The 25,047-nt window shown below is 44.8% G+C and overlaps 1 protein-coding gene across 2 annotated transcripts; it reads right to left on the bottom strand.

Annotated features, from left to right (window-relative positions):
* Positions 1-6,544: 6,544 nt before the first annotated feature.
* AKR1A1 (aldo-keto reductase family 1 member A1) lies at positions 6,545-20,928 on the bottom strand. Of its 2 annotated transcripts, none has more exons than XM_012776018.3 (9): positions 20,575-20,928; positions 12,128-12,217; positions 9,503-9,622; positions 9,181-9,332; positions 8,357-8,552; positions 7,886-8,085; positions 7,579-7,651; positions 7,346-7,432; positions 6,545-6,702 (listed from the first exon to the last, which is right to left on the bottom strand). In XM_012776018.3, exons 2-9 carry the CDS (start codon positions 12,209-12,211, stop codon positions 6,637-6,639), a joined length of 978 nt encoding a protein of 325 aa, XP_012631472.2. In that variant the 5' UTR covers positions 12,212-12,217; positions 20,575-20,928; the 3' UTR covers positions 6,545-6,636. The 2 variants fall into 2 exon arrangements, with proteins under 2 accessions (XP_012631472.2, XP_012631471.2); XM_012776017.3 differs by lacking the exon at positions 20,575-20,928 and adding an exon at positions 10,685-10,825.
* Positions 20,929-25,047: the final 4,119 nt, after the last annotated feature.

Raw genomic sequence — 25,047 nt, 5'->3', positions numbered from 1 at the left:
GGCTCATGCCTGTAATCCTAGCTCTCTGGGAGGCCGAGGCGGGCGGATTGACTGAGGTCAGGAGTTCGAAACCAGCCTGAGCAAGAGTGAGACCTCGTCTCTACTATAAATAGAAAGAAATTAATTGGCCAACTAATATATATAGAAAAAATTAGCCGGGCATAGTGGGGCATGCCTATAGTCCCAGCTACTCAGGAGGCTGAGGCAGCAGGATTGCTTGAGCCCAGGAGTTTGAGGTTGCTGTGAGCTAGGCTGACGCCATGGCACTCACTCTAGCCTGGGCAACAAAGCGAGACTTTGTCTCAAAAAACAAAAAAAATCATGAAGGAAGTTAAGAAATACTTAGAATTGAGTGATAATGAAAATCCTACATGTCAAAATTTATAGGACATAGATAAAGCTGTATCTAGATGAAGAATTACAGCTTTAAAATTTTTTTACCAGGAAACAAACAAACAAAAATAACTGACCTAAGAATTCAACTTACAAAGTCAGGAAAAGAACAGTGGCTGGGCACAGTGTCTCATGCCTGTAATCCTAGAACTCTGGGAGGCTGAGGCAGGAAGATGGCCTGAGCCCAAGAGTTCAAATGAGCCTGAGCAAGAGCAAGACCCCATCTCTACAAAAAATAGAAAAGCTAGTCAGGCTTCCTGGCTCCTGCCTGTAGTCCCAGCTACTGAGGAGGCTGCGGCAGGAGGATCACTTGAGTACAGGAGTTTGAGGTTGCAGTGAGCTATGATGGCGCCACTGCACTGCAGCTAGGGTGAAAGAGCAAGGCTCTGTCTCAAAAATAACCCCAAAATTTCAATGGCTTTATCCAATAAGGTTCAATTTCTACTTATACTACACTTTCAACTCAGATCAGCTGGAGCCTCTGCTCCATGTCATCCTCACTATGGATTTCAAGCTGATGGTACAGTGACCATATAGAATATAAAGCATTACTTGTCACTGTTTCAGAGGGAAAGAGAAAATGTGTTGGAAGTCACACTTGCTTTTAAAGCTTTTACCAGGAACTAACAGGTATCACTTTTTCTCTCTTTTTGCTGGCCAAAACAAGTCACGTGGCCACATCTAAATCCAGGTACGTAGGGAAAGACAACTTTACCGTAAAGAAGAACCAAAATATTTGGTGGACAGCAATAATGACTACCACCTGTGACTAACAGTATATTTTTAAAAATCAAGATCAAGTAGGATTTAATCCGTGTAATGCAAAGATAATTCAACATTAGAAAACCTATCAATGTAATTTATTTTATTATTATTTTTATTTTATTTTTTTACATTTATTTCTTTTCTTCTTTTTTTTTGTTTCCAGCATGGAACATCATGGAAGTGAATATCAATGTCATTTATTACAATAAAATTTAAAAGGAAAGTAGGGTTTGATATTGTGTGCCTGTAATCCCAGCTGTTGGGGAGGCTGAGGCGAGAGGATCACTTGAGTCCACAAGTTCAAAGCCAGCCTGCTGGACATCAGCCTGGGAAACATAGCAAGACCTCTGTCTCAAAAAAAAGTTAAAAGGAGAAAAATCGTATGATAATCAGTGTAGAAAAAATAGACGAATTTCCACTTAAGATATAAAAAAATATATATCTATAAAACTCTTACCGGCCAGGTGCAGTGGCTCACACCTTTAATCCTAGCACTCTGGGAGGCCAAGGTGGGAGGATCGCTCAAGGTCAGGAGTTTGAAACCAGCCTGAGCAACAGCGAGACCCCGTCTCTACTAAAAATAGAAATAAATTAATTAGCCAACTAAAAATATATAGAAAAAATTAGCCGGGCATAGTGGCACATGCCAGTAATTCCAACTACTCAGGAGGCTGAGGCAGAAGTATTGCTTGAGCCCAGGAGTTTGAGGTTGCTGTGAGCTAGGCTGACACCATGGCACTCCAGCTAGGGCAACAGAGTGAGACTCTGTCTCAAAAAAAAAAAAAAAAAAACTCTTACCAAACTTGGAATACTAAGTAAATTATTTTTTTAAATTATTATTTTTAGAGATGGGGTCTCACTATGTTGCCCAGGCTGGTCTCAAACTCGGGGGCTCAAATGATCCTCCTACCTTGGCCTCCCAAAGTGCTGGGATTACAGGTGTGAGCCACACTGTGCCTGGTTCAAACTAAATTCTTTATGTTTGTAAAAGCTGTATACCAAAAACAAGACTAAACTGCCAACTATTACCATTACTGTTTAATTTTGTCCTGGGTCCTCTATACAACCTTCCATAAGGAAAAAAACAAAAGGTATAAGGAAGTCTGAAAGAAGTCTAAAGCAAACTCAAGACAAAGAACTTTAGGATTAGTGTCGTGAAACCACTCGGTGTCAGGAAAACCACCAAGTTACTACTAATTATAAGATTCTAAACAATCTTGAGCATGCTTCGCAATTTATTGTGACTTACTGCTACTTATCAGAAAGGTCTTCCTTTTTGTTCCTCACCATCTCTGTCATAATTTTCCCTTTGGTAACGGAGAAAAATAGTCTGTTGACTTTTTGGGTTCATCAATCAATCCTTAGATGATACCTGATATATATCAGACCTAATCATATTCCTAAATCTGATTGTTGGATATACCACCCTTTAGCAGCAGGGACAATATTCTTTTGAAATACCCCTATGCTACCTGGCAAAAGCTTGTAGAAAGGGCCATTATAAATGTCTCATAAATTTCAGAGTAGGGGTTTTTTGGGTTTTTTTTTTTTTTTTTTTGAGACAGAGTCTCACTCTGTTGCCCGTGCTAGAGTGCCATGGCATCAGCCTAGCTCACAACAACCTCAAACTCCTGGGCTCAGCAATCCTTCTGCCTCAGCCTTCCGAGTAGCTAGGACTATAGGCATGTGCCACCATGCCCAGCTAATTTTTTCTATATATATTAGTTGGCCAATTAATTTCTTTCTATTTATAGTACAGACAGGGTCTCGCTCTTGCTCAGGCTGGTTTCGAACTCCTGACCTCAAGAAATCCACCCACCTCAGCCTCCCAGAGTGCTAGGATTATAGGCGTGAGCCACTGCGCCCAGCCTAAAAATTATTTTTGCAGAAATATTTGAAGACTTCATAGTTTTCCCAAAAGCTGTCCTTAATACTCTGATAGTCCACCAAACATCTTTTTTTGAAGTCTAGCGTCCTCATCTTTGATTTTTTTTCTCTTTTGGTTAACTGTCAGATCCTAACTTTTTAATGGCTTTGGGTATGATTCATGAAATTCCCCAGTGTTACTTTTATTGCTTCATAAAATATGGCATCTTTTTCAAGATTTACAATTTTATTTTACAATGGATATGTACTGTTTTGTCCAGTGATTAGACAAAGATGTCAGTAGACAATGTTAATGTTAAGCAGGGTCAGATATTTGAGTTAAGAATAATTTCTGGGCCAGGAGCGGTGGCTCACACCTGTAATCCAAATCCTAGTATTTTGGGAGGCCAAGGTAGCAGGATTGCTTGAGGTCAGGAGTTTGAGACTAGCCTGGGCAACATAGTAAGACCCCCGTCTTTACCAAAAGAAAAAAATAGCTGGCTGTGGTGTCGCACACCTGTAGTCCCAGCTACTTGGGAGGCTGAAGCAGGAGGATTGCTTTGAGCCCAGGAGTTTGAGGTTATAGTGAGTTATGATGATGCCACTGTACTCTAGCCTGGGCAACAGAGTAAGACTCTATCTCAAAAAAAAAAAAAAAAGATAATAATAATTTCTAATCATAATTAGATAATAATTTCTAATCATAAATGATTCATGTTATGACCACTTTGCTTCCTGTTATGAGCTGAATTGTGCCCCACCCCCAAATTCATATGTTGAAGTCCTAACCCCCAGGAACTCAGAATGTGACTGGAGGTGGGGTCCTTAAAGAGTTAACTTAAATGAGGTTGTTAGGATGGACCCTAATCCAATATGACTGTTATCCTTATAAGAAGAAATTTGGACAGGTGAGTAGAGGGAAGACAATGGGAAAATATATGAGGAAGATGGCCATCTATATAAGCCAAGGAGAGAGGCCTGGTACAGACCCCTCACAGCCCTCAGAAGGAACCAATCTTGCCAACACCTTGATCTGAGACCTGTAGCTTCCAAAACTATGAGAAAGTAAATTTCTATTTACACCAGTCTCCTTTGTAATGGCAGCCCTAGCAACCTAACACAGTTCTGTACCTCAGAGCTGTATAAATTTGGATCATAAAACCATGGGCTAGAGCAATGGAATCACATAGCAGGCCACCTGGCAGTGGTGAGGTCAGGAAAGACATCCCACAGGAAGTCACAGGTAAAACAAACACATAATTAACACATTGCCACACACAGAAAACAGAAACTTTTCCTTGGGGCCAGAGTTTTATTATGAAAAAAGAATTAAATCTTCAAGTGTAATTTAAAGGTAATCATAAATAAAAAAACACATTTTCTATTCATTTAATCCACATTCTTAGAATTACATTGGCAATATTAATTATAACAGTAAGAACATCAACAAGATTTTATATATGCTTCATACAGCCCTGGGGTCAAAACTAGAATGAGTTAAATACAACTGTCATGGCAGTTAATGTGTTAGAAGAAGTTACCCAGTACTAAGGGGTGGGCTAAGTGGTGGATTGTTCTACGCAGGACAGTGTATAGAAAGGACTAGGAACAAAAGACTACCTTCCAACATGCCTCCTTTCACTCACTTTTTACCCCTCTAATCCATTCTTTCCACTGTACCAGGGTTGTGTTTTTTTTTTTTTTTTTTTTTTTTTTTTTTTTTTTTTTTTTTTTTTTTTTTTGAGACAGAGTCTCGCTTTCTTGCCTAGGCTAGAGTGAGTGCCGTGGCGTCAGCCTAGCTCACAGCAACCTCAAACTCCTGGGCTCAAGCAATCCTGCTGCCTCAGCCTCCCAAGTAGCTGGGACTACAGGCACAAGCCACCATGCCCGGCTGATTTTTATATATATATATATATATATATATATTAGTTGGCCAATTAATTTCTTTCTATTTTTATGGTAGAGACGGGGTCTCGCTCAGGCTGGTTTTGAACTCCTGACCTTGAGCAATCCGCCCGCCTCGGCCTCCCAGAGTGCTAGGATTACAGGCGTGAGCCACCGCGCCCGGCGAGGGTTGTGTTTTTAAGACACAAATCATGCCATGTTACTCCTGCTCAAAAAATTTTCCATGGCTTCACATTGCATTGATTTTAAAAAAGGCCGGGTGTGGTAGCTCATGCCTGTAATCGTAGCACTGTCGGAGGCTGGGTGGGAGGATCGCTTGAGCTTAGGAGTTGGAGACCAGCTTGAGCAAGAGCAAGATCCCATCTCTACCAAAAATAGAAAAAATTAGCTGGGTATGGTGGCATGCACCTATAGTCCCAACTACTTGGGAGGCAGAGGCAGGAGGATGGCTTGAGCCCAGGAGTTTGAGGTTGCTGTGAGCTAGGCTGATGGCACAGCACTCTAGACTGGGAAATAGAGCGAGACTGTCTCAAAAAAAAAGATTAAAAAATCTTTAACAGTCTCCTAGGCCCTCCATTTCCAGCGTAATTTCATGCCATTCCCCCACCCACAACTCCTCTTTATTCAGTTTTAGTTTCTGTCAACACAAGACTTCTTAAGGTTTTTCCAGCAGCTTCTTCCAGTTTCAAGGCTTTTCCCTAAGCTGTCCAATTTGAATGGAATGCTATTCCCACTTTCACCTCCTTTAACTAATTAATCCCTATTCATCCTTCAGATCTCAGCTGATTTAATAAGTAAGCTTCTCACCCTGTACTACTTCCAACTGTAATTAAACTAATTATGCAATTACTTAGTCAGTCTCCTCAGGTAGACTGTAGGGACCTGTATGTCTTGGTTATAGTGATATCCCCAGGGTCTAGCATTGTGCCTAACCCATAAGTGCCCAATAAATACTTCCTGAATGAAGAGCAATGGTTCAACTTGGAAACTGAGCTTTGTGTGACTGGAGTTCAGGGAGATATGCCTAGAACCTTCCTAAGACTCTGGCCACTCAGCGGGCTTCTGATGGCCAGATAAAAAGTAAATAAGGCCTTAGGGGTAGAGTGACAAGGTTTGGGCAGGACTGTACCTCTTTCAGGTAGCCTATACACACTGACTATAGTGTCTGAGAGAAAAAGGTCCCATCTCTACCCTCTTTTGCAAGCTTCACCTGATTTTGCAAAGTGGGACCCCCAAATTTCTAAATATAACTTTTTCAGGTCTTCATATGCATAAACCCAGGCACTGACCCAGACAGGGATATGGGAACTCAAGACCCAGGCCTAGCACTACCTTGAAACCACAGAACTACTGCCCTGACCTCACTCCTGAGGGGACTGATTTGGGGCACTCTTGGTAAAACTCTAGGGAAGCATGCAGTGCTGAGATCTGCCACTAAACGGCGCAACTCCCCAACGTGCCTAATGCAGGAATACAGAAGTGAAATTCAGCTACCAAGAAAAATAAGAAGTTTGTGTTTCAAGGGCAGGTCACACTCAGCAGCCCCTAGGTCTGTCATTCCTACAGGAAACAGCTTCTTCCATCCTGAGCAGACAAATAAAACAAGCAAGCAATGTTGATGTTCCAATGACTTTATTAACTCCCCCTTTCTGGGGTGGCAGGACCTCATAGCTGGAGAGCTGGAAGGGAAACTAGGAAGCTGTAGTCTCAGTATGGGTCATTAAAAGGGTACAGAGGGTGCCCTGCATCCCTTGGGACCCTCTTCCCATCCACCTGGAAAGAGAGACAAATACATGACTCCATTAGCAGGAGCTGCCATTCCAAACACTCAGGGCATCTTCCTAAATAAACACATCTGTGTACAGCGCTATGTCAAGTGGTAGTGGCTGGGATCCCCCGACTCAAGAGAATGCCACAGTATCAATAGCATTCCTACACCAAACCCATGGCCTGACACAAAGCTGCTCCTGCCCTAAGAGTTTGTAGTCTCAGCCAGCCAGGATCAAGTGGCCAGGAACTATTTATTTCCCCATGTGCAGCAGACTTCACCCCTAACCCAACCCCTCTAACAAGGTCAACAATGCCTTCTGGGCTCCCCTTGCATCATTTACTGAAAAACTACTACATGTCAGGAGCTGGATTCATTTTACAGATAAGAAGCTGAGGCTTGGAGAAGTTAAATAACTTGCTCTAGATTACAAGATATCAAGAAGTAGGACTGGGGCTTACAGGTTATATACCTTATCTGAGCCATACTACTTTCCTGAGCTCAAGAAAGTGAAAAGAAAGCAGTATATCCAGGATAGCAATCCCACCAACATCTCCCTCCCACAATCAGCAAGCCTGAGGCCAGACCCAAACCAGAATCCCACCCCAAATCCCACATTACACTCCCTGACTGGAGAGACATCCTCACCGTAAGCATGGGCACAATGTATCGCCAATTTTTGTTCAGGGCATCCAGCTGCTTCATCTCTTCTGGGCTAAAGGTAAAGTCAAATACCTGGGGACAGAAAGTGGGGTTCAGAAAAGTTAGCTTTGTGAGTAGAAGCTGGGGTCCCACAACACTGCCTTTTTAGCTAGGCAGAGTTGGGGCCAGAAAGTATCCCAAGGAGCTAAAGAAGACAGACAGAACCCATTACCAAGTACCTGGATGTTCTGAAGGATACGAGAGGGAGTGATACTCTTGGGGATGCAAATCACTTTCCGCTGGACCTGCCACCTAAGTTAGGGTGGATGAGAAAAAGGAGTCAGTATTCATAAGCATTATTTTGTCCACTATGCAGCCTTCCTTAAGTTGCTGGAGCATCTGAGCCCCCTGCCAATGGGAAACATGCCAGGTGGCCTCCCCTTATATCACATGGCAAGATCCTCAGCCTCACCCACACACTAAAATAAGGAATGCCTTACCCCCGCCTCCCAACCCAGGAGCCTTTTCCCTAAGACTGCCCCGTACCTGAGCAAGATCTGACCTGGAGATCGGCCATACTTTTCAGCCAGTGCCAGGACCACTGGTTCCTCAAGCAGGACAGGCTCATCAGGATCACGCCAAGCACGATCAGGGGAGCCCAAAGGGCTGTAAGCAGTCACCTCAAGGCCACGTGCTTGGCAGTGGGCAATTAGCTCATTCTGAGCCAAGTATGGATGGCATTCCACCTGAGCCAAGGAACATGCATGGTCATACCTAGTTTGCCCAGATCCACCTAGTCATGCATGTCTGGGCCAACTCCCCATTGCTGACCCCTGACTTCCACTCAGCCTGCTTTTCTCACCATTTTCCATTCTCTCCCAGAGATTCAATGCCCACCTTTATGCACCAATACTTCTGACAACTTGTTAGCCATCTCCATTGAGTAGGCCCATCACCTGCTCACTTATACTTGTGTGCATACAACCCCCAAGCCACTGATCTGTGTGCTGGACTCACCTGCAAGACAGCTGGGCGCACAGAGGCTACACTGAGTATATCATCAATCTGCCGACTGTTGAAGTTGGACAGGCCCAGTGCCCGTATCAGCCCCTTAGCCACCAGTGCCTCCAGAGCCTTCCAGGTCTCCTTGTAGTGAGTTGAGTCATAGCGGATGGTCCCATCAGCATTCTTGGGGAAGGGGTTGTCTCCTCGCCTGAGTGAGAGAGAGCCCCCCACTGTGGGCACAAATGCCAGGCTTCTCCCATACCTGATCATCCAGATACTCTGTCTGAAACTCCAAGCCCAGAGAGGGCAGAGGGCCAAGAATTAGGAACAGCCACACTTTTTCATCCTTCCAGATTGTAACATTGTTAAGTCTATGTGGAATACCTATTCCCCCTTCTCTTGTTCCTAGATGCTATCTCCTATCTCCTCTCCTCTGGGAAGTCTTCCTTAATTCCTTCCTCCTTGGGAAGTTATCTCTTCTTCCAGCACAAGGCACGGTGCTGATGGTGGGCTCTTATCACACCCTCTGCTGGGACTTATTCATTACTATAATCCCAGGGCATAGTTCAACAAAAGGGTCAGCACATTTTCTGAATGAATAATGGGACCAGCAGGGACACACAAGCACACTCTTGGGCATACCATGTGAAGCTGCCTCCTTTTTCCAGAGCTAAAATCTTGGCTACTACAACAGAAAAGGCTAAGATCCCATGGCAAGCTCCTCAGCTTGCTATATAGTGTTCCTATCTTGCTTTGTTGCTGTAACTTAGAGTAAGTTACTAATACCACCCCACCCAACCTCCTGACTCCCAGATGAAGACCCTGGCAAAGCTCACTCAAAGGCATAAGGCCAGTGCATCAGGTACAGGTCCAGATACTCCAGCTGGAGGTCAGCCAGTGTCTTCCGGAAAGCGGGCTCCACATCCTCAGGGTGGTGCTTGGTGTTCCACAGCTTGGATGTCACAAACAGCTCCTCCCGGGGCACTGCCTAGTGCAGGGCCCGTAGTGAGAAGAGCCATGGGCACTCAGTCTTACCCACCCTCAGTTCTGGTGGAGAAACTGGATGGAAGCTGATGCCAGATTCCCTCCAGCCAGGCTGAGCCCCAGTTTTAACTTCTGAGTTTTGTCACCATACCCCTCTTCAGCTACAGTCCTCACCTTGCCGGGTCCCACGTCCTCCTTCAGGGCCTCCCCAATCTCGGGCTCATTGCCGTAGATAGCAGCACAGTCAATGTGGCGGTAGCCTACACTGAGGGCATACTTCACAGCAGCTTTTACCTGCCAGGTGAGAGAAGCAGAGGTTTTAGCTCTGTTGGTTTGGGCTAGAAACTGTCTCCCACACAAGGTCACTGCTAGGAGGGCAGGAATATCCCAGGGCCATCCATCCAATGGTGGTGAAAAGGTGGAAGATGGTTCTAGGCTAAGAGACCAGAAGCCTCTTCAGAGGCCCCAAACCCTTTGTTCTGGCCCCACCTCCTCAGTCTCCAAGGTGTCCTACTACCCAAGCCATCTAAGCAAGGTCCAGCAAAAAACTAGCAATATGTTCCCAGCATCTAGTATAAAAAAGGCTTTAGTAAATATTTTTTAAATCAGATGATAGATGGATAAGTAGGCAGAAAACAAAAGTGTAGATCATAGAGACAGGTTCCCAGTCTTGAGGAGCTGGTTAGAGAAACATGATACAGGAAAAGAATTCCTGGGCCAAGCTACACAGGGAGAGACCCTCAGGGAGCGGTATGGACAGAGTGAGCTCTGAGAGCTCAGGCCAGCAAAAGAGGTGAGGGGGGTGGGGAAGATTAAAGAAGGCAAAGAAGTGAGCTGGAGGCTGAGCCCAGAGTCCCCTAGTGAAAGAGAAGACAGGCATCAAGTAGAAAGATGGGTCAGTTAGTTTGCTAAAAAACAGACAAGAAACATGACAGCAGAAGCAGAACCAAGGACATGAGCCCTAGCCACAAAGCACCCAAAACTCTTGTGTGTACCTGGTGCAGCATTCAAGATTCCTATCTGGGCGGGGGGATTGCTCGAGGTCAGGAGTTCGAAACCAGCCTGAGCAAAAGCGAGACCCCGTCTCTACTATAAATAAAAAGAAATTAATTGGCCAACTAATATATATAGAAAAAATTAGCCAGGCATGGTGGTGCATGCCTGCAGTCCGAGCTACTCAGGAGGCTGAGGCAGAAGGATTGCTTGAGCCCAGGAATTTGAGGTTGCTGTGAGCTAGGCTGATATCACTGTACTCACTCTAGCCTGAGCAACAAAGCGAGACTCTGACTCAAAAAAAAAAAAAATCCCTATCTGGTGCAGCTCTTATTACTCAGATATATTCCCCTTATGCCTGACCTGACTCCTGCTACTCCATGCCCCACTGGGTCCCGGCTCTGGCCTCCATCCCCTGCCTTGACCTAGCTCCTGGGCTTGTCCCCAGGCTGTGTCAAGTGCCTGCATGGAACACTGGGACCCCAGCTCCAGGGTTCTTCACAGCTATAGAAAGAAAAGCAAAAGAAAAAAATGCAGAGATCATCCAACCACACCGCAAATACCAGCCTAAATCCCAGACAGAAGAGGCTGTTCTCCCTACTGGGGCTTCTTTCAAATTTAATCCCCAAATTCTCTTAACTCTGACTCAGATTTCCAAGGAAGAAGCCCTTCAGAAATGCCCCGCCCCAAGTAGGAGCTGAATCTCATAGCTAAGTCACCCCAAGAAAGTAGGTCTCCATTCTCAGGATCCCCTTACCTGTGAGAGTCTACACCAGGGGTCAGTAAACTATCAACTTTATTTTTTTTTAACAGACATTGAGCTAAGAATTTAATAATTAACCATGTACATTTTTAAGTGGTTACTTATTAAGTGGTTATATAAGTATATAATCACCTCCATTTTGTAACTTATCCAAGAAAAACTAAAATATTAACTATCTGGTTCTTTAAAAAAGTTTGCTTGGCCGGGTGTGGTGGCTCATGCCTGTAATCCTAACACTATGGGAGGTTGAGGCAGGATTGCTCAAGGTCAGGAGTTTGAGACCAGCCTGAGCAAGAGCGAGACCCTGTCTCTACTAAAAATAGAAAGAAATTATCTGGACAACTAAAAAAAAAAAAATATATATATATATATATATATATATAAAAGCCAGGCATGGTGGGGTGCATGCCTGTAGTCCCAGCTACTGGGGAGGCTGAGGCAGAAGGATTGCCTGAGCCCAGGAGTTTGAGGTTGCTGTAAGCTAGGCTGACACCATGGCACTCACTCTAGCCTGGGCAACAGAGCCAGATTCTGTCTCAAAAAAAATAAAAATAAAAAAAAAGTTTGCTGAATTTTCATCTATACAGTTGACTTAGTTATTCTTTAAAACTTGATACCTGCTATACACCTTATTCTGGACTGAGCACCAGGGAGAGGCCCAGCCCTCAAGGAGCCTTTCATGGAAGAGGAAACATGATCACAGCACAGGGTGATAACTGCCATATTAGGGTGTCATAGCACAGGGCTGGGCATAGAGGGGCACCACGTCTGCCTCGCACTCAGAGTAGATCCAGTTAGAAAAAGGTGTCATTCTTTTATTCTTGGCCCTGCTGGGACCCTCAGCCCCTCCTGAGTCAGCCAGGGAAGCCAAGGGTTTACTATTGGTCTCTTTTCTTATCTTTTCTTACCGCTCTCCATGCTCATCCCTACTGGAAGTAGAATATAGGGTGGGGCTGCCAAGGAAAATGTAGGGCCCTTCTCCTAAATCCTGCCTTTTCCCTAGCAGAGGCTCAAGAAGTATCCTCTTTTTCCCCATCCCTCACCTGGCCAGGCTCACTCTTCCAGGTACCCAGACCAATCAGGGGCATCTTCTGCCCAGTGTGCAGGAGGACACAGGAAGCCGCCATTGCCCCCTGAAACACAGATGAGAAGAGAATGATGTGGGGGTTAGTGCTGTTGCTTGCGTCTCAGATATCCACTAGTCAAGAACACTGCAAAACATGGGCCAGAAAGCAGGTAGGGAAGAGGAGACAGACATGGAGAACAAAAACATGCCTGTATATGCCTGTGAGCAGAGGCAGTGGAAACAGTGTGTCCAAACCCAACCAATGCCAACAGTTCCTGAACAAACACTAACCAGACCACCTGCCTGGCTTTCTGTTCTTCTACCAGGCTAAAAGCCTGTGTTACAGACTTTTAATATCTAAAAACAGGCCAGGCGTGGTGGCTCATGCCTGTAATCCTAGCACTCTGAGAGGCCAAGGTGGGTGGATTGCTCAAGATCAGGAGGTTCAAAACCAGCCTGAGCGAGAGTGAGACCCTGTCTCTACTAAAAATAGAAAGAAATTAATTGGCCAGCTAAAAATACATAGAAAAAATTAACCGCCCATTGTGGCGCATGCCTGTAGTCCCAGCTACTTGGGAGGCTGAGGCAGACGGATCGCTTGAGCCCAGGAGTTTGAGGTTGCTGTGAGCTAGGCTGACGAGACGGCAATCTAGCCCAGGCAACAGAGTGAGACTCTGTCTCAAAAATAAATAAATAAATAAAAACAAAGGCGGAGTGGTTCCACAGAAGCACCTAGCCTGGACTAAATAAGGTCTCAAGCCAACGTAAGACAGGCCAAGGCCATAATGAGATAAAGTGAGACCAGATAACTTAATAGGCCCAGGAAAGGGCTCTTCTCTGAGGATGAAATGAATGTTTCCAGGAGATTATCAGAACTACAGAGATTCTCTAAGTCCCTCTTACAGAGATCTCATCAGCTGTACTGGTTCACCTGAGTAGGCTTTCTCAAGGGAGGTATACATTATTGAGATGAGAAAATAGACTCAAAGAGGTGAAGTTATTTGCCCTAAATCAATAGCTAAGAAGTGGCAGAATGGCCGGTGCAGCGGCTAACACCTGTAATCCCAACACTTTGGAAGCCCAAGGCAGGAGGATCACTTGAGGCCAGGAGTTTGAGACCAGCCTGGACAATATATAGACCTCGTCTTACAAAAAATAAAAAAATTAGCCAGGTGCAGTAGCACACACCTGTAGTCCAAGCTACGGGAAAGGCTGAGGCAAGAGGATCATTTGAGCTCAGAAGTTCAAGGCCACAGTGAGCTATGATTGTGCCACAATACTCTAGCCTGGGAGACAGAGCGAGACCCTGCCTCTAAAAAATAAAAAAATTTTAAAAAAGAAAGAATTAGTGTAAGTGGCAGAACCAAGGATCTCAGGAAGAGTTGATGGAAAAAGGCAGGTAAATACAGACCTATAAAAATATATGTGTTTTCAGTTGATAACTCGGAGTAAAAAAAGAAAAAAAATATATATATGTGCTATGCCTCACAATGTACATATGTAACACATGTATGATGTGCTACAGAAAAGGAAGTGAATTCTGTAGCGCAAGGATCAAGAAATATTGACATTGGCTTTTAAGAATGTGTTGGACTTTCCCCAAGAGGCAAAGGGAAAAAAGTCTTTTCCAGAAAGGGGACGCTAGATACATGGCTTCAGTGTAACAGAAAAGTAGTGAAATGGCCGGGCGTGGTAGCTCACACCTGTGCTAATCCTAGCACTCTGGGAGGCTCAAGCGGGTGGATCACTCAAGGTCAGGAGTTCGAAACCAGCCTAAGCAAGAGCGAGACCCCATCTCTACTAACAATAGAAAGAAATTAATTGGCCAACTAAAAATACATAGAAAAAATAAGCCGGGCATGGTGGCACATGCCTGTAGTCCCAGCTACTCGGGTGGCTGAGGCAGAAGGATTGCTTGAACCCAGTAGTTAGAGGTTGCTGTGAGCTAGGTTGATGCCACGGCACTCTGGCTGGGGCAACAGAGTGAGACTCTGCCTTGAAAAAAAGAAAAGAAAAGAAAAGTAGTGAATTATAGACATAAGAAAATTTCCAACTGAATAAAGTGGGTAATCAGAGCATCCCCCTACTAAAAGCTATGAAAATTATAAGTTTCCAAATGGCCCAAGAATACTCATTTAGTCAGCAAACTATATGTTCCAGCCCTTGTGCTAAAAGAAAGACACATATATCCTGCCTTCCTTCAATTTATGATCTGGTAAGGGGGACAGATTATATCAGCACAGTGTGATAAGAACATCTAGAGCTACAAAATCTTTGATCAAAATCTGAACAAGGGCTACACAAGGACTGCAAGAAAAGAATAACCTGGGCCGGGCGCTGTGGCTCACGCCTGTAATCCTAGCTCTTGGGAGGCCGAGGCGGGCGGATTGCTCAAGGTCAGGAGTTCAAAACCAGCCTGAGCGAGACCCCGTCTCTACTATAAATAGAAAGAAATTAATTGGCCAACTGATATATATATAAAAAAAAAATTAGCCGGGCATGGTGGCGCATGCCTGTAGTCCCAGCTACCCGGGAGGCTGAGGCAGAAGGATCACTCGAGCCCAGGAGTTTGAGGTTGCTGTGAGCTAGGCTGACGCCACGGCACTCACTCTAGCCCGGGCAACAAAGTGAGACTCTGTCTCAAAAAAAAAAAAAAAAAAAAAAGAATAACCTGGCAAGGATGGCTTCTTTGAGGCCATGCTTTCCTGAGTCAAGCTTTAAAGAATGAATGAACAAAAGTTACCCAAGTGAAAGAGAAAGGAGAACCAATGATACAGAAATAAGCTTTTCCTTTATCTCATTAGTACCATAAATATCACTTTCTTGGGATTGATTTCACTGCCAACAATATCTTTATAAATATAACCTTAGTTTCCAGTTTCTACAAGAACATAAGATAAAGCAGGTATTAAGACAAGTTGTAAGTATAGCCAATACACTAAAACTGTCTTTCTTAGTACTTCTGATCTATGATAAATTTTATAGTCTATTATAACCTGGTTTTGTAAACCACTCTCTTCTGCTAAAATAAAAACAAAAACAAAACTGTTCAATCTGAGCAGCAAACCAGATAGATTGCTAATAGCAATACTCTTTGTAATCAATCTTTCCAGGGACACAAATTTCTCAAGGATCAAGCAAGCATGTCTGGACTTTACAGGAAGAATCTTGTGGCTTGCTGCCACCAGAGTCTATGACAGGTTTCCTGGGCTTGATGCCCAGTGACCTGTTGGTCACTCCCAGATTTCCCAGCATACAAGGGAGGGTTCTGAAATTACACCTGGGGTGAGAGCTTGAACAAAACCCTGGCTTAAGGGGAAAAGGAAGAAACCTGAATCTTGTTTCTCCCTTTCTTTTGCTGGTGAAACTGAAAACCAAAAAGCCTGAGGCTTGGGGGATGAGGATCAAAGAGGCAAGAAGACCTAAGGAAGATCTCCAAAGAACAGGAGCTCCCAAGGGGAGAATAGAGGGACCACACAGATGTTTTTCTCTGGAAGAAAGTCATCCTCAGTCAGCTCTTGACTTCATCTTCTGCCTGAAGCAACAGCTTTCCAGCCTAGCCCTGCATTAACAGATTCCAGACTCCAGGCCTATCAGGAACTGCCTACCCAGACCTCAGGCAACATTCAGAAACCAACAAATTATCTTGAAGTTTAAAAGAGAGAAGCTGGGGGGGGGGGGAGGGGCATGGAGAGGATACAGGGGAAGAGGGTAGGATCAGGATTCAGGTTTTATTATTCCCAACTCAGCACCAAAATTCCTTCTCTCTGATATTCATTCTTTACTTCTCAGAAGAGGGCTCTAAAGTTGCTGCCTGGATGCAGGCATAAGAAAAAAAGGAAACAGTATTTACACGAGTGTTTCCTGGCTGCATGGGCCTTTCCCCCTCCCACAAATGCTGGTGTCCCTCAGAGCTTTGTCCTCAATCCTTTTCCTTCCCGAGTTCATATCTTCAGTTATCACCTTAAACCCTAATTCTTCCCACCCCAGTTCTGTATATTCAACTCCCTCTGGACCTCTCTACCAGTATGTTCCATAATGTTTCTTTTTTATTTTATTTTGATACAGTGTCACTCTGTTGCTTGAGCTAGACTGCTGTGGCGTCAGCCTAGCTCACAGCAACCTCATACTCCTGGGTTCAAGCGATCCTCCTCCCTCATCCTCCCAAGTAGCTGGGACTATAGGTGCACACCACCATGCCTGGCTAATTTTTTCTATTTTTAGTAGAGATGGGGTCTTGCTCTTGCTCAGGGTAGTCTCAAACTCCTGACTTCAAGCAATCCTCCCACCTCGGCCTCCCAGAGTGCTAGGATTACAGGTGTGAGCCACCGTACCCAGCCCTGTCCCATAGATTTCTGAGGTTCCACATGTCAAAACTGTACCCATCAGGCTGGGCGCAGTGGTTCACGCCTGTAATTCTAGCACTCTGGGAGGCCGAGGCGGCGGATTGCTCAAGGTCAGGAGTTCAAAACCAGCCTGAGCAAGAGCGAGATCCTGTCTCTACTATAGATAGAAAGAAATTAATTGGCCAACTAATACATATAGAAAAAATTAGCCGGGCATGGTGGTGCATGCCTGTAGTCCCAGCTACTCGGGAAACTGAGGCAGTAGGATTGCTTGAGCCCAGAAGTTTGAGGTTGCTGTGAGCTAGGCTGACGCCATGGCACTTACTCTAGCCTGGGCAACAAAGTGAGACTCTGTCTCAAAAAAAAAAAAAAAAAAAAAAAAATTATACCCATCAAATCCAGCTGCAGAGTGCAGAAGAACAGTTCAAACTCTGGGGTTACACAGACCTGGGTTTGAATCTCAGTTACATTATTTCAAAAGAGATACTATATCTAAAGCACCTTGTACAGGGCCTGACCCATGGGTCTTCTTTCTGTATAGATGTCCCTCAGTGTCTGAGGGGAGTTGGTTCCAAGACTCCTTTGGTTACTAAAATCTTAGGATGCTCAAGTCCTTCATATAAAATGGAACAGGATTTGCATATAACTTAAGTACATCTTCCCATGGATTTTAAATCATCTCTAGAATACTTATAATACCTAATACAATGAAATGCTATGTAAATATTTGTTATACTACATATTTTTTATTTGTATTATTTTTATTGGGTTTTTTCCCAAACTTTTTTAGAGATAGGGTCTCACTCTGTCATCCAGGCTAGAGTAAAGTGGCACAATCACAGCTCACTGTAACCTCAAACTCCTGCGCTCAAGTGATCCTCTTGCCTCAGCCTCTAGAGTAGCAGAGACTACACCTGTGCACAGCACACCTGGCTAATTTTTAAACTTTTTGTAGAGACAAGGTCTCCTTATGTTTGCTGAGGCTGGTCACGAACTCCTGACCTCAAGCGATCCTCCCACCTCCGTCTCCCAAAGTGCTGGGATTATAGCTGTGAGCCACAGCACCTTCCACTTTCCAAATATTTTTGATCCTCAGTTGGTTGAATCTGCAGATGTAGAACCTGTGGCTAGAGAGCTGACTTTGTACTCTGTTTCACCAGAGATCCAAAGCCCTGGACAAGTGTTAAAGTAAACCAGATGGAATGTTCATATGGCGGTGACCTTTAAAAAAAAGCCATCTAAAGAAAGTGTTTGCAGTTCCTTTGAGGCATTTCTGAGTGTTAGATTACGGTTTTGATAAGTAGTGGGAGAGGAGAGTATCCTCCTGCCTCAGCCTCCCAAAGTGCTGGGATTACAGGTGTGAGCCACTGCCTGGCCATCTTCTCCTATACTTCTAAACAAGCCAGTTAGGGCCAAGCACAGTGTGACAGAGTGATACCCAGTCTCTTAAAAAAAAAAAAAAAAAGAGAGAGAAGTCAGTTGGAAAATCACCTTAAATTTGTAAATGTTGGTCACATTTGGTCTATTTGACTGGGTTAAAAATCTTTTCAATACTTGTAAGTAAATATTGAAAGAGATACTCTTTGCTCTGAAATGTAATGTATGACCAGACAAGGTGGCTCAGGCCTATAATCCTAGCACTCTGGAAGGCTAAGGCAGGAAGATGGCTTGAGCGCAGGAGTTTAAGAGTAGATTGAGCAAGAGTGAGACTCCATCTCTACCAAACAGAAAGGGAAAAAAAACACAAAAATCAGCCAGGCATTGCGGCTACTAGGCAGGCTGAAGCAGAAGGATCACTTAGGGCCCAGGAGTTGGAGGTTGCAGTGAGCTACAATAACTGCACTCTACCCACAGTGACAGAGTGAGACTCTGTCTCAAGAACAACAAAAAAGGCAACTGAACACCCCTCCTCCCTACCCCTTCATTAAAAAAAAAAAAAAAGAAAGAAATGTAATGTAAGCCTAAGACTGCAATAATACTTCATGTACTTATTGATGTATGTCGAAAGAATTTAAAAATATATACTTCCGGCCAGGTGCAGTGGCTTACACCTGTAATCCTAGCATTTTGGGAGGCTGAGGCAGGAAGATCACTTGGCCCAGGAGTTTGACACCAGCCTGGGCAATATAGTGAGACCCCTATCTCTACAAAAAAATTAGAAAAAATTATCTGGGAATGGTAATGTGTACCTGTAGTCCTAGTCACTCGGGAGGCTGAGGCAGGAGGATCACTTGAGCCCAGGAGTTCAAGGTTACAGTGAGTTTTGACTGCACCACTGCATTCCAGCCTGGGAGACACAGCAAGATCCTATCTTTAAATAAATAAATATTTCCTAAATCTTTCTCCAGAGAGAAAGATTCATATCTATCTCCACTGTCATTACCCTAACTCTGACCACTATCATCCCTTACTTAAACCACAAATCTCTCCTTCCAGTGTGGCCCTTTTTCCCACAATCTATTCACCAAATAAATACAAACATGTGACTCCCAGTCTGAAACTCTTCCAGTAGTTCTCCCCTACCCTCAGTACAAAGTCCAGGCTCCTTTAAAACCTGGCTCCTATCTTCCTCATTTCTCCACCTCCTTATTTCAGACTCTGTGTTTCAGACTTTGAACACAGTTGCATCACTTACTTGACTCCAGGCCTCTGAACACTTTTCTTCCCCACCTGTGCCTGGCTAACTGCTGCTCATCCTTCAGCTAGCATTTTATTTTTTATATTTTTAATTTTTTTTTTTTTGAGACAGAGTCATACTTTGTTGCCCAGGCTAGAGTGAGTGCCCTGGCATCAGCCTAGTTCACAGCAACCTCAATCTCCTGGGCTCAAGCGATCCTCCTGTCTCAGCCTCCCGAGCAGCTGGGACTACAGGCATGTGCCACCATGCCAGCTAATTTTTTGTATATATATTTTTAGCTGCTCAATTAATTTCTTTCTATTTTTAGTAGAGACGGGGTCTCGATCAGGCTGGTTTCGAACTCCTGACCCTGAGCAATCCGCCCGCCTCATACTCCCAGAGAGCTAGGATTACAGGCATGAGCCACATCCGCCAGGCCCTTCAGCTAGCACTTTAAATTTCTGGCTCCTCCCATGTTCTGATAGCTTGTGCACATCACAGCATTTTTCTGTTTATATATGTTTCCCCCACAAACCTAGCTACTCCTTGAGATCAGGGCCTGTCACCTGTCTGAACCTCTCACTCCTACTAGAGTACCTGTCCCATACATGCATATGTACACACTACACACAGAGAGAGGCTAATGGGGGAGAGATCTTGACAGTTGGAGTTTGGTCAGCTGGAGGAACATTTGGGGAAGTCACTACCTCTGTCACCTTTTCCTTTACTTCTTGGGAAACCTGGAAAGAATAATCTCCTGGAGAATACCAAACCACTTTACTATCTTTGGCAAAAAAGAAAAGAAAATCCCAGCGGACAAAAAAGAACATTGCTTCTGTATTGCAGACGAGGAATCACACCTTGGAAAAGTAACAGGCCTGATAAGAACCAACAATATTCTTCCAGGGAGGTCCTGCAGCGCTGACTATGGACAATCTTAAGGGAAGACTTAATAGTAGTCACATCTGTTGAAGGTTCAGATCCGGGTCACACTTTAACAGAGCTCTGGGGCAACGGAATAATATGCCCAGATTTCCCAGTCTCATGGCAAGCATTTAAGAGAATTCTGCCCCGCTTCCAGCCACTTCCGAGAAGCATTCCTGCACCTACATAGGAAAGCGGGAGCGCCTGGAAAAATCGTGCAGACAAGCAAACAAAAAGATGGCAATTAAAACTTGCAGTGCACCTAATATGTGCTGGGCGCCCTGAAAACGTTATCTTAATTCTCGCTACAGCTCTGATGTAGGAACTCATTTTATCGCTGGGGAAACTGAGGTTCAAAGAAACTGAGAAGTTATGCAATATCATAGAGAGAACAAGAAAGAGGGCTCAAATCCTAAACCTCGTCGGGTCCCCTCCAGTGCCCACGCTCTTCGCTCAATCCCAGAGGCTGGCATCTCAGCAGTAAAGGATCGAGGCTATCTCCGGGAGAAAGACGGACCAGCAGCAGGAGAAACTCACCTCGGCAAAAGCACAGAGTGTGAACAGGGTAGCGTGCACTGGGATCACTTCCGCACCTTCCACACCCGATCCAAAGGGCCTCAGCTTAAGTCTGGCGGCGACGAGGAAGCTCCACCCGGCGGGAGGGGCTGGGGCCGAGCATCACGGATCACGCGCAGGGCGGACCCCGTCCCCCGCCTCCCAGGAAGGAGCGGAAGGGCATGGAAGCCAGAGCTGGGAGGCGGTGCCGTCCCCTCCCGTCCACTAGGTGGTGGACGCCTTGCACATTCACTCCACAGCACCAGTTTGGAAAACTCGCGGGCGCCACGCGGCCAGTGCCGCAGGTCCCGTGGATGTCTTGGGGGCGGGCCCTGGCCGGCGCGCCTCTTGCTGGCCCAGATTGCACCGCGCGCCTCGGCTGCGCTGCTCCCGTCCTTCCGGAGGAAGTAAGGTCGGAGGTGCCACGTTGCGGGTTATTGCATCTGTCCTAGCTCCCGATTCCTAATCCTGGCTTTCTCTCCATACGATTCTGCCTAGATTCCCAAAGTTCACCTAAGTTGGCATCGTTGTTTAGTTCTGGAAACTGAGGCCCAGAGAGCAGCGACCACACAAAGGTTGACCGGACGGAGAAGACCTCGGGTCTGCAGACTCCAGATGTCAGAAAGTTCCTGGTCCCTGCTCTATCTGGACCATGGACCCCAATTAGCAGGTTGATGAACTGCTGAGTCACTGCTGTAACCCAGCCGTCTCATTCTTCCAGCTTTAGGGCTTTTGCTCTCAGTTCTAGTCATAGGGATTATTAGATGCAAGGCACAGCCCTAGAGTTTTCAGAGCAATGGTTGTCAACTTAAAGGTGTACTTTTTTTCTAAAACGGGAGTGTTTGAGAACATACTATCCCTTTCACAAGCATCCTCCCATTTTACAAAAGTCATGCCCCTCAGCCAGCTTCTAGGGTGCGCTGCCCCAGTGTAAAACTCTTGAGGTCACTAAACAAAGAGACTTAGAAATACTGGTAGTGGTTGAAAGGACGGTGGGTCTTGTGGGTAAAATAAATCAGCTCTCTGTTCCCTCCCTTTCCACCTAGCCAACAGGTTCCCTGCGGAGCTCTGTTTTTACATTTCAAGAGAGCACAGCAGACAAATAGGAAATGTAATTTTTTTTTATTTTTATTTTTTACTGTGGCTAGACTTACTGAATAAAACTGCCTTTTTAGCATCTGTTTCTATAGCATGGAGAAGTTCCTGGATGACAGCATGGGGGACAATCTCCAGACTTCAGACCTAGCCCAAAATCATATCTTGAGGGCAAGGTCGCTTTATCCCTAAAACAAAGAAAAAGGATACAGCAGTTTCACACTGCAGATTCCATTATCTGCTTGCAGTTAAGAAGAAGAGAAAGAGCAGATACAGCAATTCACAACAATTACTATTTTTCTCTTTGTCCCCATAAAAGCAGCAGGCCACTTGGCCTAGCAGCTGGCATCTCCCTTCTCTTTCTTTGGGATGCCACACCGACTCCCTACTCTCTTCTGCCCCCCACCCTTCACTCTCTCAATCCCTCTATCCTTCTGAGAAAATAAACTTTTAACTTTTTATATCTTAATCTCTGAGTGAGAAATCTTTCTACACCTGCACAGTGAGCACCTACTAGGTTTTCCACCCTGACAAAGGTAATGACTACATTTGTAAACACTTATGCAAGTTGTTTCTAATTCTTTGTTTTCAAAACTATTGGTAAAGGCTGGTAGACCATTAAAAATAATTCTGGATGATAGATTTTATGATATGGGGCATATGACTTGGAAAGAGTCAAGACAATTAAATGACATTGCTTTAATGAAACTTCTATATTTGCCTACTTAACTTATGTGGAAAAGATATCTCAGTGCTTATATCTATAAAACTAAAAAATGAGAATGCATTTGATGCTGAACCCCGTCTCATTCTAAAAATAGGTAATATTCATCCATAGGTTTAAGTGGAGAAAAGAAAAAAATGCAGTAGTCTGTCTCAGTTTTCTCTGAGTATGTGGAACAGATGTCTATACCTTCTCCATTATACCTGCTATAGCAGGAACTGCAGCAACTATGGCACTGAGGTCTGACTTAACCAGACCCACAGAGAATCTTGCTGTCTCTACCATTTCCAGAGTAAGCTGAAGCACTTGCTGTGAGAATTGGGATCCATCTCCCCAGGTTGCCTGGAGGGGCTAGATAACACAACCTGGAAATGCAGGGGAGTTAATGTCTCATTTGGTGTAAGGAAAGTAACAAATGAGAAAGAGGAGAAAGAAAGAGCCAAAAGATAGTTTTCCCTTCCTTCCCCTATAAAATGGTTCCTAGACCATACAGTGGTTTCATACAGCCTCTCAGTCCTATATAACTGAGCAACTTGCTGTGTCTTTTTTTTTTTTTTTTGGAGACAGAGTCTCACTCTGTTGCCCAGGCTAGAGTGCCGTGGCGTCAACCTAGCTCACAGCAACCTCAAACTCTTGGGTTCAAGCGATCCTTCTGCCTCAGCCTCCCAAGCAGCTAAGATTACAGGCATGCGGAACCATGCCCATGCTAATTTTTTCTATATATTCTTAGTTTTCCAGCTACTTTCTTTCTATTTTTAGTAGAGACAGGGTCTCTCTCTTGCTCAGGCTGGTCTCGAACTCCTGAGCCGAAACAATCCACCCGCCTCGGCCTCCCAGAGTGCTAGGATTTCAGGCGTGAGCCACTGCGCCTGGCCTTGCTGTGTTTTCTTTTTTTTTTTTGAGACAGAGTCTTGCTTTGTTGCCTAGGCTAGAGTGAGTGCCGTGGCGTCAGCCTAGCTCACAGCAACCTCAAACTCCTGGGCTCAAGCAATCCTCCTGCCTCAGCCTCCCAAGTAGCTGGGACTACAGGCATGAGCCACCATGCCCAGCTAATTTTTTGTATATATATTAGTTGGCCAATTAGTTTCTTTCTATTTATAGTAGAGACGGGGTCTTGCTCTTGCTCAGGCTGGTTTCGAACTCCCGACCTCGAGCGATCCGCCCGCTCGGCCTCCCAGAGAGCTAGGATTACAGGCGTGAGCCACCGCGCCCGGCTGCTGTGTTTTCTTATAAAGCTATAGCTAGCTCTGTAGCACACCATCTTTTCTTTCCTTTCTTCCCTGGCTCATTTCTGTGTTTCTCTCATTCTTGTTGTCCTGAGATTGTATCTCCCATTAAAGCCTTAGCATGTAGGCTTTGCCTTGAGCTCTGGTTTTCTAGAGAAAGAGGCTAAGTTAAAATTACATTAACTTTATGATGAGTAGAGAGAGAGAGGAAAAAAGATTAAAAAGAAAAATCAGAGTTAGTATAATGTTAAGGAAACTAAGGGAAATAAGAACTACCATTTTGAGCATCTACAGTTTGCCATACTGTTTATATTTGTGCTGTCTAATCTCTACAGCAGAAACTTTTGGATTTGGTTGAAATGAAGGTCATTGGTGACCTGTGGAGAGTTGGTTCAGTGGAATAGTTAATTCTGGGCCAGAGAGCCTGGATTTAGAAATGAACAAGAGATGAGAACTTGGAGATGCAGAGGAAGGACTTCTCAAGAATATAGTCAGGGGGGCCAGGCATGATGGCTCACGCCTGTAATCCTAGCACTCTGGAAGGCCGAGGCGGGCGGATTGCTCGAGGTCAGGAGTTCGAAACCAGCCTGAGCAAGAGCAAGACCTATCTCTACTATAAATAGAAAGACATTAATTGGCCAACTAATATATAGAGAAAAAATTAGCTGGGCATAGTGGCGCATGCCTGTAGTCCCAGCTACTCAGGAGGCTGAGGCAGAAGGATCACTTGAGCCCAGGAGTTTGAGGTTGCTATTAGCTAGGCAGATGCCATGGCACTCACTCTAGCCTGGGCAACAAAGTGAGACTCTGTCTCAAAAAAAAAAAGGAGTTCAAAACCAGCCTGAGCAAGAGTGAGACCCCGTCTCTACTAAAAATAGAAAGAAATTAATTGGCCAACTAAAAATACATAGAAAAAATTAGCTGGGCATGGTGGTGCATGCCTGTAGTCCCAGCTGCTTGGGAGGCTGAGGCAGAAGGATTGCTTGAGCCCTGGAGTTTGAGGTTGCTGTGAGCGAGGCTAACGCCTTGGCACTCTAGCCCAGGCAAAAGAGTGAGACTCAGTCTCAAAACAAACAAATAGAATATAGTAAGGGAGGCCAGGGAAATGGCTTACGCCTATAATCCCAGCACTTTGGGAGGGAGGATCTCTTAAGCCCAGGAGTATGAGACCAGCCTGAGCAACATAGTGAGACCCTTTCTCTACAAAAATAGAAAAATTAACCAGGTGTGGTAGTATGTGCCCATAGTCTTACTCTGGAGGCAGAGGCAGGAGGAACCCTTGAGCCTAGGAGTTCAAGGCTGCAATGAGCTATGGGGATGCCATTGAATTCTGGCCTGGGCAATAGAGCCAGAGCCCATTTCTAAAATTATTTATTTATTTATTTGTTTGTTTGTTTATTTATTTTTTCA

This window comes from Microcebus murinus, chromosome 2, assembly GCF_040939455.1.
Source record: "Microcebus murinus isolate Inina chromosome 2, M.murinus_Inina_mat1.0, whole genome shotgun sequence".
NCBI lineage: Eukaryota > Metazoa > Chordata > Mammalia > Primates > Cheirogaleidae > Microcebus > Microcebus murinus.
This window is presented reverse-complemented; position numbering and strand designations above follow the sequence as displayed.

Excerpts from the sequence above, each read along its gene's own strand:
- AKR1A1 (XM_012776017.3), bottom strand. The coding sequence starts at position 10,789 with ATGCAGGCACTTGACACAGCCTGGGGACAAGCCCAGGAGCTAGGTCAA. Across the intron at positions 7,652-7,885 it reads CCAGGTCAGATCTTGCTCAG|GTGGCAGGTCCAGCGGAAAG; the intron begins GTACGGGGCAGT and ends ACCCTAACTTAG. Across the intron at positions 6,703-7,345 it reads ACATTGTGCCCATGCTTACG|GTGGATGGGAAGAGGGTCCC; the intron begins GTGAGGATGTCT and ends CTCTCTTTCCAG.